Source organism: Amblyomma mixtum, chromosome 8 (genome assembly GCF_055824585.1).
Source record: "Amblyomma mixtum isolate Tamu chromosome 8, ASM5582458v1, whole genome shotgun sequence".
Taxonomy (NCBI): Eukaryota; Metazoa; Arthropoda; class Arachnida; order Ixodida; family Ixodidae; genus Amblyomma; species Amblyomma mixtum.
The window spans coordinates 86,881,471-86,897,002 of record NC_143019.1 but is presented as its reverse complement, the minus strand read 5'-3'; the positions used below and the strand labels follow the sequence as shown (position 1 = coordinate 86,897,002).

General features: G+C 46.1%; 1 protein-coding gene across 1 annotated transcript in view; it reads left to right on the top strand.

Annotated features, from left to right (window-relative positions):
- The window catches only part of LOC149333346 (ATP-binding cassette sub-family C member 3-like), an 89,807-nt gene that overhangs the window by 26,920 nt on the left and 47,355 nt on the right, over positions 1-15,532 (top strand). The window contains exons 8-11 of the mRNA XM_089558636.1: positions 693-824; positions 2,598-2,760; positions 5,021-5,278; positions 11,818-12,021. Coding sequence (XP_089414762.1) covers positions 693-824; positions 2,598-2,760; positions 5,021-5,278; positions 11,818-12,021 — 757 coding nt within the window. The remainder of the gene's footprint in view (positions 1-692; positions 825-2,597; positions 2,761-5,020; positions 5,279-11,817; positions 12,022-15,532) is intronic.

The window sequence follows — 15,532 nt, the reverse complement described above, 5'->3', positions numbered from 1 at the left end:
ATAAAAACTGAAATGTGGCTAAAACGCACTCGCACGAACTTAGGAAGAAAACGTATTCAGCCCCAGGTCCTTGGTACTAAATGACATACACATCGTGTAAGGAATTCTTAAATGCGTCATACTCTTTTGAGGATTTAGTACATGGCTATGAATAATAGGGTTATATGTGCATGCGGAGTATGAACCGCTTCTTACCTCTTAGTTTTAGGAGCCACAACATTGAAGTTTCCAGAAGTGACGCTATTGTGTCGCTTTGAATAATTCGCTTCCCAGAGGTCAAATCACAACTCGTAAAGATGTCTGAACTTCGCCGTAGTTAAGAAATCCGCGGGGAGGGCTGAAATTGAATCAGGGCCGGGTACATGATTGTGTGAGTCTTTTTGAATTATATCAAAAAGACAGCGAGATTTTCCAGAAGAGAATTTTGCCAACGGCAGTTTCTTAGGCTTGGCTGAGTATCACCGTATGCTGAGGCATTTCGCCCTAGAACCACCTGGATTACTGAGGGTTAGTTCAGTGGGCTGCTACACAGCCGAGCACAACCGTCAATCACATCGTGTGCTTATAATTTTATGCGAATATTACTCTTCGAACAGACTAAGCACCTGCGCATTAACCGGTTGCTTAACTATTCACTGAGATATAGTAAATAATTTAAGCTGGTATGTGCGTGTCATCTCCACCCATTCCAGGAATTCCAGGGTAAAAGGAGTTTGGCACTTCGTGACATGTGTAGTGCGCATCCTCTGGCAAGATGTTCTATCCTGCGCAGCGTGCAACGTGGCTTACCAAGCATGCGTCATATTGCGAATACCTCTGCTTGGGTAAGCATTTCTACTTGCTGAAATTTGGCAATTTTTAACATAAAGTTGGTTTGCAATTGGTAAGATGTTTAAGAAGTAAACATGAAAGCATTAAAAATGCACAGGCATGATGAACGAAGTATATTGACAAGATATTTGAAATTGTTTCGCGAAACATTGTCCTTAATGGCTATGCTCACTGTTTCAGATCCCTGATGTGTATCTCAACAGGTTTAAAGTTTTGTTTTTGTTGATCAGTTAAACTTATCTCAACGCCGCGAATGACCTGTTTGAGCTTGAACACGTTCTTCATCACATGATAATCATATCGCTACTTTGTCAACCTCTCTGTCGGTTTATTAAGTATGGATGCCGGGTATAGAGTTATTACTCTGTTCATATGCAAAATATGTTCACTCTATAAAAAAAATGAAAAATCCAAAGCCACGCTCGTATAAGTAGGCTGTTTGCGGAAGGTATTTAGCATATGATTTACTACGCATGTCTGAAGAAATACCTCGGAAACTATTATTTTTGGAGAAAAAGTGCGTTTTCACTGTTACATCCACAGAGAAGGCGTTAGCTTGATGAACACGGCTTTATTATCAGTGCTGCCTACATGGCGGCACGAAAGCAACTCCTCCCAGTACAGAGCATGAGCAACCATTTATATGCATGCAGCTACACTAACTAGCGCATGCGCAGAATCACGGTGACATCACAATCTTTATCGCACAGTAGCAAACGCACGTGCCCCATTCTAGATACCGACAGAACATTTACTACGTCCTCGGAGAGTGTTTATTTGTAAAGAAGCCCCTGGTACCGGTGTCAGTAGGAGCACTTTACCTTGTGACATACGACTTGCATGTTGCGCCTAATATCGAGATAAAATTGTTTAAAAATTACCAGGAATACTTCCTGTGAGCATTTAAATCTTATAGCACAGTTGCAATACAGAGAAATTCTTCTTGATGTTATATTCCTGCTGACTGCAGAAGCCAACCGCGGAGAGCACGAGTACAGGAACGAGAAAAAAATTTATGCTCTCAATAAATCCCCTAATTATGCAATTTTACATGCTGCCTTTGCGGGGTAAAAGCTTGTTACAACAACACAGTTTTGACTGGGCTTCTAGCAATGAACCGCAGTTAGTCATACAAACTCAAAGGCTTGTACACATATTGAAACGACCTTTCTAAAATTATTTGTTCGGAGACGAAAGCTTTAACGTGAATTTCAACAGTTTCAACAGGCGTCATGGTAAATGAGATTTCACCCTGCAAAAATCATTTCCTAACACACTTATCACTACTGCTTCTTGGAAAAAGCTTTTTCAAGGCATCTGTTTGTATCTTTTATTCTCTGGGCATTTAGAGCAAGATATTTTTGCAAACTCTTAAATCATGCTTTGTTAATGAAGAAGTTTTCTCTTCTGGTGAAATTTTCAATCTCTTTTGTCGAAATGCGCACGAGGTGGTGTTCTTCAGCATGAGAGCAACCACTGTTGGTATTATTAAATCCGAGTCGCTATGACTTCTTAAGTAAAAACCAGCACCCTTGTATATTCTTTCCGCGTCGATGCTGACGAAGGCTGCAGGTTCTCCAGCCAAGCATTCAGGACCATTTGCCTTCTACCACTGGAATGAGAAGCCTTATGCTATTAGGCGTGAAAAAAAAACTTAGCGTTTTACCAGTAAATGGTAAACAGTGCCAAGGCGCTTGCTCATTTCACTTTCGCTGTCTCCTTATTCGTTCTGTCGCTGCCCTTTACCCCAATGTTTATTACTGAAGGAAGCTACTGGAAGCTGAGACCACCGCCGAAGTTTCCATGCTGGTCGCTTTGTTCGTGGCGAGCTGTATTGCGGAGTTTTTCCTGGGATGTTTTGAAGCTGCCAGTTCGTACACCCTAAGCGTGCGAATACAGTCGCTGCTTCAAGGTGTCCTCTTCACAAAGGTTGGTAGTCCCCACGCTTTGATGCTTTGCCTTGTTCTGGATGCTGTTTATCGTGCGAGAACGCCGTGATCATTTACAGGGAGTCGAGAAGGCTGGCAGGAATTCATTTTAATGCTTTTAATTGCTTGAATTGAATGTCTGGGTACTAACAGATTTTTAAAAGTGTAATATAAGCAAGCAGCATGAAAGCAGCCCCAGTGCGCATTCGAACATAGCACAAATGAAGAACTGAATACGAACAGAATATTAAAACAGAATACGAACAGAATATATTAATAATGCGACGAATACAGGAACTTCAGCGCTCGTGTAGGCAGGGAGAATGCAAAACTCGCCAGTCCAAGTGGCTGGTTTTCAGCAGACTATGAAAAAAAAACAATGCTGGGTTCTACCTTGTTATAATCCTTGTCATGCGGTTATCCTCAAAGAGATGCCGATTAAATTAACTTCGTGTACATTCATTGTAACGATGCGCAGTATATTAGTTTTGGAAGGGCTTCTAATTTTGCCCGCACTGATTGATCTTGTCCCGCAGGGTGAGGCAACATGCGACAATGTGAAATTTTGAATTGAATTGCCATTTCCTCTTTTTCTTTTAAGCAACCCTTTACATACTTGGAGAGCGCGACGTATTAAGTAGCAAATATTATGGAGATATATATTCGGTGTACCGGAATTGATAATAGGAAGACGATTAGAAAATTTTTTTGGCGTATTGCCCACCCCTGACTAAATAAAGCCTCACTCATGATCACGCTCCACTATCCCTAACAGACTGCAATCTTGGTTGGTTTCACAAGAAAAGACACAAAGGGTTAGCAATATCGATTCAAACCTTCTGCGGCTTTCGAAACCGAGGTGTAGTTTTTGTGCTGGGATATTTATAATATATATTGTGAATGAAATGAAAGCACTCTAATCACACTGGGAGCGAAACATGGAGCGTTCCAGGCGTTTCCGGGTGCTTTGAAACTTAGTCGCACGAATAGAGGAATTACTGCGATGTATTTCCGACGTTCATACATGCCGGAGCAACCATAACCAATATCCTCGTCCAAAAGCTGTGTGAGCTGCCGCGGTGGCTGGGTAGTAAAGGCGCTCAGCTGCTGGCCCGAAAGACACGGGTTTGATCACGTCCGCCGAGGCCCGATTTCGATGGAGGCGGAATTCTAGAACCGCGTGTATTGAGCAATGCCAATGCACGCCAAAGTACCCCAGGTGGTCGAAATTTCCGGAGCCCTGCACTACGGCGTCTCTCATAGCCTGAGTAGCTTTGGAACAGTGAGCTCCCATAAACTGTAAACTGCAAAAGATGCAAGAACAGGGAAGGGGCAGTTTACATTGTAACACCTAACAATTTCTGCTGGAGAGGAAGCACACCGTGTCTAGTTTAGCCTCAAGCCAGGCCGCGGTATTTCGTATGTGTGATAGCTTGTATACTGTACCGGTTTTGCTAGATGAAACGCCTCCTATTGCGTGGAAGATATTTTTTTCTGCATTTGGAATATGAAAGCATTGGAAGCCGCATTGGCAAAAAATGCGCTGTCGGTCACATCATTCCCGGTTGCGGAAGTGGCGTCTCTAGATTGGATGTGACAACTTCGATGTATCTAAATGCGCCCGTGCCGCAACCTCTCGACACCTTCGGGCAAATATGTGGCCATCAGCTAGATGACACGAAAAGGCGTGTCGTGTGCAGACCGACGTGTGGGGGTCCTCAGGCCCAATCGAGAAATAATGAGAGAAAACTTATTATAAACCATCTAGGGGTCCTCAACTACAACCATGAAGTAATGAGAAAAAACTAATTGTAAACCATGAAGAACTTTCAATGCTGTCACTTTAAAAAGGCATAATGTAATTAGGTGTCTCTACGAACATTTTTTGAATCCACTGAATCTCAGCCTATCTGCACACTCAAATTTCAGTTTAAGCTGCCGAGGTGGCTCAGTGGTTATGGTGCTCGGCTGTTGACGCAAAGACGCTGGCTCGATCCCGACCGTGGCGGTCGCAGTTCGATGGAGGCGAAATGCTAGAGCCTCGTGTATTTTGGAGCGCGTTAAAGAACCCCAAGTGGTCGTAATTTTCCGGAGCCCTCAACTACGGCGTCCCTCATAGCCAGATTCGCTTTGGCACGTCAAACCCCATAAAAACCAAACCAATTTTCACTTGAGTGACTCGTTTCCTGGCGAAAGCCTAATTTTCTGATGTGCCGAAAGTGATGGGCGATGGGGGTGCTCTTCTATTTATCCTTTCGCAGATGATGCGCATGAGCCAATGCGCACTGCCAAGCTATTCGGCGAGCTACCTTGTATCAATCATTGGCGTCGACTGCGAGGTGGCTAGCGTGACCGCAACATCCGCGCTCAGGACAAGCTTTGGTTTTCTTTTCACGCCGGTCATTTTATACATTTTATGGTGTTACGTCGGCACCCTCCCCATACTGTGCTGTGTCTGCTGGCAGCTGCTAACGCTTCTTCTCCTCATTCCATTTTCGATGCGGCAAGGAAAGATATGGGTGAGTACTTTGCACCATCGTTGTCCAGACCATTTGCGGAAGCCTAGTTTAAAGCAACCGAAGCTACATTTACATTATATTCATTCACGTTGCATTACATTTATTCTAGAAGAAAATGTGGTGAATTTGGCATTCATTTTTCAATTTTATGTTCTTCTTTATCTGATATATCCAAACAGAATTCTTGGCAAGGGATTATAAATATGGCGACGAAGTCATCTCCACTGCAATGAAAGAGCTCACACTTTATGAACTCAGAAACCTTGTTTGTGTGATGCAGCGAAAATTACCAGAGAAAACTAATTTGTACAGTCTTATAAAAGCAGTATAAAAGTATCAAAATCTTTCTTCGCACGACAACATATTGCAAAAGTGCGGGTGTTTGACGTTCATTTTATTATTAAATGCTAATCGCTGACACACAAAAGACGTCGTCTCTCTTTCTCTGGCAGTACACTTTAGGCTTTGAGATAGTGTTGATGTGTAGATGTTTACTTTTTCAGTGTGTTTCCAAGGTGGTATATAACAGGACGCACCGTTCTCAATACAGCCGTCACTCTTTCCTGAATGGGCAGCTCCTGCATAATGTCCTCATTCTAGACATATATATTTCTGCGTTAAGACAATGTCGAAGGAGGCCGGTTCCTTTTAAAATCTGCAAGAATTGCTTTGTAATGACGTGCCCCTTATTTCTTGCCCATCGAGGAGACGTGTCTAGAATGACACTGTTCATAGGCACCTTCCATCTCCCCACTTAGCGCAACATTGCCTTACGTAGATCACAAATAGAGCGGCACAACAGAAAAATATACCCGACATCAATAATAGCAACTCGACTGAAGCGCGGTGATCAATTGCTTGTGGTTATCTTGGGTAGCGGTTCTGGCGTGTAGGCACAATCGGTGCTCAAATGTTATCGACTCTGCCCACACACCAGCAGTGGTCCACAATTAGCACAAAGTATATGTTCGATTCTAGTGAAGCTTGCGTAGAAGAACAAACGTGCAAAGAATGGCGGGTGATGAGGCTTTCCCTGCGCTTCCTATGTTCTAAGGGAATGTTAGAACGGCTCAACGTTGAGCGCGACGCGTTCCGTAAGGACGAAGAAACAATAGACGACGAGCGCTTATTTCCAAAGTAATTTTTATGTACGGCTCGCTGTGCCTTTTTTGTGTTGTAGCCATATTGCTACAAAATAATGGTATATAGCTTCCTCGGAAACACTGCTTTAAAAGAAAAATTCCTCCTAGTGCGAGGCTCGAACACGGGACCACCGGCTCACCAGAACAGTCACTCTACCAAGTCACCTAACCGGCACGGCTGGCACGCGGTAGGGCGAGAGCGAATTCTGCAAGTCGAGTCGGATAGCAATTGGTCCAATCCAGTTGGTCCATTTGGTCCAGTTGTTAAGCTCAGTTGGCACAGCGACTGCTCGGTAAGCGGTGATCCCACCGGGCCAGGGCTAATTTTTCATCTATGATGTTTTGACGAAACTAGATGCCCTTCCTTCGTGGCCACATGGTTGCGTTTCGGTGGTGCTAATGATTAATTACTATCCTAATGCAATCATACTCCACCTTAGGGAATTAATTCCCCCAAGCGTTGGAGGAACTATTTCCTTCTTCTTCGCGTCGTGTGCCCAGCTGAAGATCAAGATGTTAACCGACTATCAAGCCCAGTTATTTGTGTCTATGTCCGAAATGTACCGTTTGTTGCAAAAGTTTGCAATCCACAGCATTGTTCATTTCAGTGGCGCGATGAATTGTAAACTTCTGCAACAGACTGTACATTATAGGACACTGCCTGGTTAGTAGATGCTTTTGAGCACCCGAGTGTGCGAGCAATGGGAAAACGGCAAAATTGTGTAATAAGGGAGTAATTACTCATTGACGTCCACCCGAGCGCAGCCACACGGCCACAAAGGAAAGCTATACAGCTTTCACAGAAACTTCGTAGTTAAAGAAAAATTCGTCCTGGTCCGGGGTTCGAACCCGGGACCACCGCTACACCGGAGCAGTCGCTCTACCAATTGAGCTAACCGGGACGGCAAGCTTATGGTAGGGCGAGAGCGAATTGATCTATAACTCGAAGTGGGAACAGTGTTGACCAAATATTTTTAGGGGAATCCCCCAAGGTGGAGTAGATTTGTAATAAGGGAGTAATTACTCATTGACGTCCACCCGAGCGCAGCCATACGGCCACAAAGGAAAGCTATACAGCTTTCACAGAAACTTCGTAGTTAAAGAAAAATTCGTCCTGGTCCGGGGTTCGAACCCGGGACCACCGCTACACCGGAGCAGTCGCTCTACCAATTGAGCTAACCGGGACGGCAAGCTTATGGTAGGGCGAGAGCCAATTGATCTATAACTCGAAGTGGGAACAGTGTTGACCAAATATTTTTAGGGGAATCCCCCAAGGTGGAGTAGATTTGTAATAAGGGAGTAATTACTCATTGACGTCCACCCCGCCGCGGTGGCTCAGCGGTTATGGTGCTCGGCTGCTGACCCGAAAGACGCGGGTTCGATCCCGGCCGCGGCGGCTGGAATTTCTTTGGAGGAGAAATTCTAGAGGTCCGTGTACTGTGCGATGTCAGTGCACGTTAAAGAACCCCAGGTGGTCGAAATTTCCGGAGCCCTCCACTACGGCGTCTCTCATAGCCTTGGTCGCTTTGGGACGTTAAACCCCATAAACCAAACCAATCATTGACGTCCACCCGAGCGCAGCCATACGGCCACAAAGGAAAGCTATACAGCTTTCACAGAAACTTCGTAGTTAAAGAAAAATTCGTCCTGGTCCGGGGTTCGAACCCGGGACCACCGCTACACCGGAGCAGTCGCTCTACCAATTGAGCTAACCGGGACGGCAAGCTTATGGTAGGGCGAGAGCGAATTGATCTATAACTCGAAGTGGGAACAGTGTTGACCAAATATTTTTAGGGGAATCCCCCAAGGTGGAGTAGATTTGTAATAAGGGAGTAATTACTCATTGACGTCCACCCGAGCGCAGCCATACGGCCACAAAGGAAAGCTATACAGCTTTCACAGAAACTTCGTAGTTAAAGAAAAATTCGTCCTGGTCCGGGGTTCGAACCCGGGACCACCGCTACACCGGAGCAGTCGCTCTACCAATTGAGCTAACCGGGACGGCAAGCTTATGGTAGGGCGAGAGCGAATTGATCTATAACTCGAAGTGGGAACAGTGTTGACCAAATATTTTTAGGGGAATCCCCCAAGGTGGAGTAGATTTGTAATAAGGGAGTAATTACTCATTGACGTCCACCCGAGCGCAGCCATACGGCCACAAAGGAAAGCTATACAGCTTTCACAGAAACTTCGTAGTTAAAGAAAAATTCGTCCTGGTCCGGGGTTCGAACCCGGGACCACCGCTACACCGGAGCAGTCGCTCTACCAATTGAGCTAACCGGGGCGGCAAGCTTATGGTAGGGCGAGAGCGAATTGATCTATAACTCGAAGTGGGAACAGTGTTGACCAAATATTTTTAGGGGAATCCCCCAAGGTGGAGTAGATTTGTAATAAGGGAGTAATTACTCATTGACGTCCACCCGAGCGCAGCCATACGGCCACAAAGGAAAGCTATACAGCTTTCACAGAAACTTCGTAGTTAAAGAAAAATTCGTCCTGGTCCGGGGTTCGAACCCGGGACCACCGCTACACCGGAGCAGTCGCTCTACCAATTGAGCTAACCGGGACGGCAAGCTTATGGTAGGGCGAGAGCGAATTGATCTATAACTCGAAGTGGGAACAGTGTTGACCAAATATTTTTAGGGGAATCCCCCAACTGTTCCCACTTCGAGTTATAGATCAATTCGCTCTCGCCCTACCATAAGCTTGCCGTCCCGGTTAGCTCAATTGGTAGAGCGACTGCTCCGGTGTAGCGGTGGTCCCGGGTTCGAACCCCGGACCAGGACGAATTTTTCTTTAACTACGAAGTTTCTGTGAAAGCTGTATAGCTGTCCTTTGTGGCCGCATGGCTGCGCTCGGGTGGACGTCAATGAGTAATTACTCCCTTATTACAAATCTACTCCACCTTGGGGGATTCCCCTAAAAATATTTGGTCAACACTGTTCCCACTTCGAGTTATAGATCAATTCGCTCTCGCCCTACCATAAGCTTGCCGTCCCGGTTAGCTCAATTGGTAGAGCGACTGCTCCGGTGTAGCGGTGGTCCCGGGTTCGAACCCCGGACCAGGACGAATTTTTCTTTAACTACGAAGTTTCTGTGAAAGCTGTATAGCTTTCCTTTGTGGCCGTATGGCTGCGCTCGGGTGGACGTCAATGAGTAATTACTCCCTTATTACAAATCTACTCCACCTTGGGGGATTCCCCTAAAAATATTTGGTCAACACTGTTCCCACTTCGAGTTATAGATCAATTCGCTCTCGCCCTACCATAAGCTTGCCGTCCCGGTTAGCTCAATTGGTAGAGCGACTGCTCCGGTGTAGCGGTGGTCCCGGGTTCGAACCCCGGACCAGGACGAATTTTTCTTTAACTACGAAGTTTCTGTGAAAGCTGTATAGCTTTCCTTTGTGGCCGTATGGCTGCGCTCGGGTGGACGTCAATGAGTAATTACTCCCTTATTACAAAGCTACTCCACCTTGGGGGATTCCCCTAAACATATTTGGGCAAAATTGTGTTGGTCGAGTTTTCTTCGCACAAAAAAGAGGCACTCGCTCTAACGTTTACCAAAATTCTTTATGTATTATTTCAAAACTGCATAACATACAACTCAGAGAAATATAGTGATGCAAATGAAGGTTGCTGTACTAGCTTGAGAGACAAGGTTTAAAATCCTCACGCGCTGAGTTTAAGCTAATCGCTTGGTTCTTTATGAATGTCACAAGGGGCTGCACATTGCCGATTTCTTTTCCAGTGCCATCAGAGGTTCCTATATGAATATAGGAAAGACAGACGTTTTGATAAAAACGATAAGAATCTATGCGGGCAAAATAAAACACGCAACCAAGGGTGGACTGCGGCGCGATCAAAACCGCAATTGTTGCCCTGCACGTAGAGATCTATTAGTAGCAATTAATAGTTTTGCATTATCAAGCTGAGCGAGTAAGTCTTTGAGTGCGACAGGCGGGGGAGAGTGGAGAAGATGAAGCGAACACGGACACCCACTGTCAGCAGGAATGCAATTTCATACTAAAATGATATTTTTTCACGCTTCCGTTTCACGGACGCGTGAAATTTTCCAAGCTTGCATTATCGACCGTAAGGGTGTGTCTTGTGTTCATGAGCCATAAGTTTCCTGGTAGTTCCAGGAGATTACTTGCTTTTAATCCAGGATGTTCAGTTTTTCAGCGCTGTTTTGCATTTTGGTTGGTTTTACCTGTTTATTTAGCAACATACGTTATAATACGTTCCCGCAACCAACGTATGTAGCTGGTAAAACTCAATCATTTCTTTCATTCTCTGCCTTGACTCTTCTGTCATGCTGTTTTTGTTTGTGAATGAAGTTCTAAGCCCACTCAGATGTCCTATCTAGACGCGTTTAAGATGTGCCACATTTGAACAATTCTAAGAGTGGCCATCTTTGGCTGTCAAGGCAATTTTTTGTGGCGGATTGATTCTCATGCGTTCGTAATATGCCAACGACGTTTTACAAACACGCACATAAATCAACCGGAACTGAAAACAAAAGGAACCTATTCAGTTTTCAGTTAAATTTCGAAAGAGCACTGATAATTGACAAAGCTTCTGCTTAAGTTGCTTACATGCTTTCTTTACTTTCACATGTAACATATTTGCGAGCTGGGCGTCAGGGACCGAAGATGTATTAACGAAAAAGGCACCTGCTTTACGGTGTGCTCATATTTCGTTGCTGTAATATTTAGTTAGAACAAACAACAAGTCAGTTTAGCTGGAAAGCTAGTGAAAGATGGCTCAGTGCAGACTTATTACCTTTTTCAGGTTTAAGAGCCTGTCGGAGTAAACCATGAAATTTTCAGATTATTCTAAGTCACATGACTAGATAAAGAAAAAACACACGACGGCATCGCAGATATACTATTTCGCTTGGTTTCTCATATCGCAACTCTATGTCTTGGAAGCTTTTCGAAGATGTCAACTTTAGATTTTTTGACCAACGTCTTTGAGAGGAACTAATTATGTAAATGGTTTAGCTTACATTATGGATTTTAAAACTGCTGATGCGCACAAAAACCGCGAACAGGTACGCACATGTACCGGTAGCCACGCCGGTACCTAGGTGAAACATGGGGACCTTCATCTATAAACGGTTTTTTACGTTTATTTCGCATGTCTGGCATAAATGGCTTGTCGCTGGTGGTTTGTCGCAAAGGCTTCAAAATATAAGCTTCAGCCAGTGGCGGCGCATATTATCGAAACAGCAACCGAAGCCGAGGTAACACAAATTGCGTAAAGATTTGTCTACGCCGGGTTTGAAGGAGGTATATCTTTCGACAAATTGTCACTGAAAAGCTTACGTGAGATAGTGGTAAGGCAGAATATCTGATAAAAAACCAGGAGTGAATTGAATGCTTTGCTTTGCTTTCAGGTAAATGTTATCAAGTTCCGCGACGCTCGACTCAAGAAGATCACAGATATTTTGTCCTCTGTGCGGCTTGTGAAGTTTTACGCTTGGGAAGAAGCTTTCGCCGATTCAGTGGCTCAGCTAAGGCGTCAAGAAGTGAAGCAGCGGTTTGTCGGCAACTTGAGAGACGGATTGATGGACACCCTTCTTGTGTCATCCAGCTCTGTGGTGAGCGCTGAAAATTGGGTGACTCGAAATCGCTACCTGTGTAAGACACTAGATAATTTGCTTATTACATTTATAACTCCGTGAGCTTTTTGGGGAGTTCCAGAGGTCCAGTGAAGCATTAATACTTATTATTTCTGTTCAGAGTTGGCTTAAATCGCAGATCCAAGGATATGTATTAATCTGTGCCACTGCCGGTGGCACCATGAAAGATAACAGTGTGAGTCGAGCTAAGTCGGGTTGCCGCGAGTAATAAGCGATCAGTAGATGCCTTGATAAGCTCGGGGATTCACACGTAACAGGAGGCCGGTGCAAAATGGAGGAATAAAATTCAGTTGTAGGCGCTTCCAGCAGCTATAAATAGTTCTATATGCAGCAAAAGTTTGCGGTATACATGTTCTTGGAAAATAATTTCTTATAACCGATGTTCTTATCCTTTCCAGTGGCAATATTGCCATAGAGTGCAACATGTACACATATGAGCAAGTTTTTCTAGAGCACAGGAGTGGTGGGCCGCGAAACAAATAACCTGAAATCTTAGGCTAGCTGTCTTGCTGCGGGCACTGCAATTTTGCTTGCATAATTCGCGTAGGTATTTGGTTCAAAGATTACCTTTGGAACCCAATACTTGCCTTAGAATTCAACATTTTTTGCCCGCCCAACCACAGTTCGAGAGCTGCAGACTTGACTGCTCAGGCCTGTACGTGCCCTTACATTTTCAGGCATTTCAGATAATTGGTATACGTGAATGCACCGAAATAAATTCTTTCTACTTACCGCCATCCCGTAAAGTTTCGTGGCCGCTAATATATTGTTACGCCCAGGGTTTATTAATACCGGGACGGAGGATTGAAAGCAGCTGGGTCCGCTTGCCGAGCGCGAGACACCACCAACCTCGTTCTCCTCATCTTCGGCTTAGTCAGCAACGCCGACCATGTAGAATAGGACTAGACAGAATTGGCCTTTTCATGGGCGTCACACTTCCCCCTACACAGCCGAAGCCCGCTGGGCGAGTTAAGAAGCGCCGCGCGAATGGTAGGGCTTCAGCAGGGCAACGTGAGTGACTTCAGTTCGCGCTGAACGACGTCCGCTTGCCGTGAGACGAGCTACGCAGTGATTGAGCTCGCTAAATTGCTCAATAATGACATAGGGTCCATCGTAGTGGCACAGCAGCTTCTGAGACAATCCTCGCTTTCTGATAGGCCGCCACAACAAGACCAAATCACCAGGCCTGTAAGTGACGTGACGGCGGTGGGAATCGTAGCGCGCTTTAGACCGATCTTGGGAGGCGAGAACAAGAAGACGAGCAAGGCGTCGTGCTTCTTCGGCGATACAGAGTGTCTCAGGGATGGAGGGATCTTCAGGAAGCTCGTCAGAAAATGGTAGCATGGTGTCCAGGGTGTAGCGTGGGGGCCGAGCATAGAGTAAAAAGAAGGGGCTGTAGCCAGTAGTCTCATGGCGCGCGGTATTGAACGCGTACGTGATGAACGGCAGGACGCTGTCCCAATTCTTGTGCCTTGAATCAACATACATTGACAGCATGTTGGTGATCGTGCGGTTCGTGCGCTCAGTGAGTCCATTCGTCTGGGGATGGTAAGGCGAGGAGTGGCGAAAATGCGATGCGCAGGAACGGAGAAGTTGCTCCACGATGTCAGCGGTGAACTGCCGACCACGGTCTCTGATGATAACTTTTGGAGGTCCATGACGTAGAACTATGAATCGTAGCAGAATAGAGGACACATGATACGCTGTAGCCGCGGGTAGTGCTGCCGTTTCACAATAACGAGTAAGGTAATGGACACAAACCACTATCCAGCGCTTCCCATGATAGGATTTCGGAAACGGGCCAAGAAGATCTATGCCCACTTGCTCAAACGGTGCTGCAGACGGTGTCACAGGGTGAAGCTGACCAGATGCAAGGCTAGTAGGTCGCTTGTATCGTTGGCACTGAGTGCAGCTGGCGACGTACCGCTCAGTCGTGGCCCGCATTTTCGGCCAATAGAAGCGTGCCTGAGTACGGTGCAGCGTCCGTGCTGAACCAAGATGTCCAGATGTAGGGTCATCGTGCATGGCTTGCAAGACAGAGTTGTACAGGCTCTTCGGGACTACCAGCAGGAAGCGGCGGCCCGTAGAAGAATAGTTTTTCTTCCACAGAAGACCATCCCGCACACAAAAGTGGCTGACATTGGAAGGATCTTCAGCTTCCGCAAGGAGAGACCGTAGAGTTAAATCTTTCTGCTGTTCCGCTTTGAACGTTGCGACATCAGCAGAGGGCATGATGGTCGGTGACGACGGTGAACGGTCGTCCGTACAGATAGGAACGGAAACGCTGCGTGGCGAAGACGACAGCCAAGCATTATTGCTCGGTGACTGTATAATTGCGCTCCGGCTTGCTGAGCGAGTGACTCGCATACGCAACAACGTGCTCTTTGTTGTCGCATCGCTGGACGAGAACAGCGCCGAGGCCAACACCGCTGGCGTCAGTATGAATCTCTGTGGGAGCGGAGGGATCGAAGTGGCGAAGTACAGGGTGGGACGTCAAAAGGAATTTTAGTTGGCGAAAGGCGGAGTCGCACTCAGCTGTCCACTCGAAAGCCACATCTTTCTGAAGTAGACCAGTCAGGGGGTAAGCTACGTCCGCAAAGCGATGAATAAAGCGGCGACAGTAAGAGCATAAGCTCAAGAAGCTCCGCAGCTCTTTGACAGACTGTGGTGGCTTGAACGACTCGACAGCTGCAGTCTTGGCTGGATAAGGTCTGACGCCGTCTTTATCAACGAGGTGTCCAAGCACTAACGCTTGACGCGCACCAAAGTGGCACTTTTCAGAGTTAAGCACAAGACCAGATTGGCGCAAACAGTCCAGGACGAGAGCTAAACGGTCGTTGTGCTCACTGAACGTCTTTCCGAAAATTACAACGTCGTCGAGGTAGCACATGCATATTTCCCATTTCAAACCGCAGAGTATAGTGTCCATAAATCTCTCGAAGGTGGCGGGCGCATTGCAAAGGCCAAATGGCATCACATTAAATTCATAAAGGCCATCAGGCGTGATAAACGCTGTTTTTTCTTTGTCCGCGGGATGCATAGGGATTTGCCAATACTCCGACCGAAGATCAACGGAAGAGAAGTAGGAGGCTGAAAAAAGGCAGTCGATGGCATCGTCGATTCCAGGTAGGGGGTATACGTCTTTTCTCGTGACAGCATTCAGACGACGGTAATCCACGCAAAAACGCCACGACCCATCCTTCTTCCGAACAAGAACTACTGGAGCAGCCCAGGGACTTGACGACTGTTGTATAACACCTTTAGCTAACATCTCCGTCACTTGCTCATTGATCAGCTTACGCTCAGACGGGGCCACTCGGTAGGGCTTTTGCCGGATCGGGTGTGAGGCGCCAGTGTCAATCCTGTGAAGGGTCCGAGACGAGGGGATGGAAGGTGGGCCACCGGGCTGTGAAAAGTCAAACATGGTGGAGTGTCGCAGAAGAATGGCCAAGAGAGCACGGCGCTCATG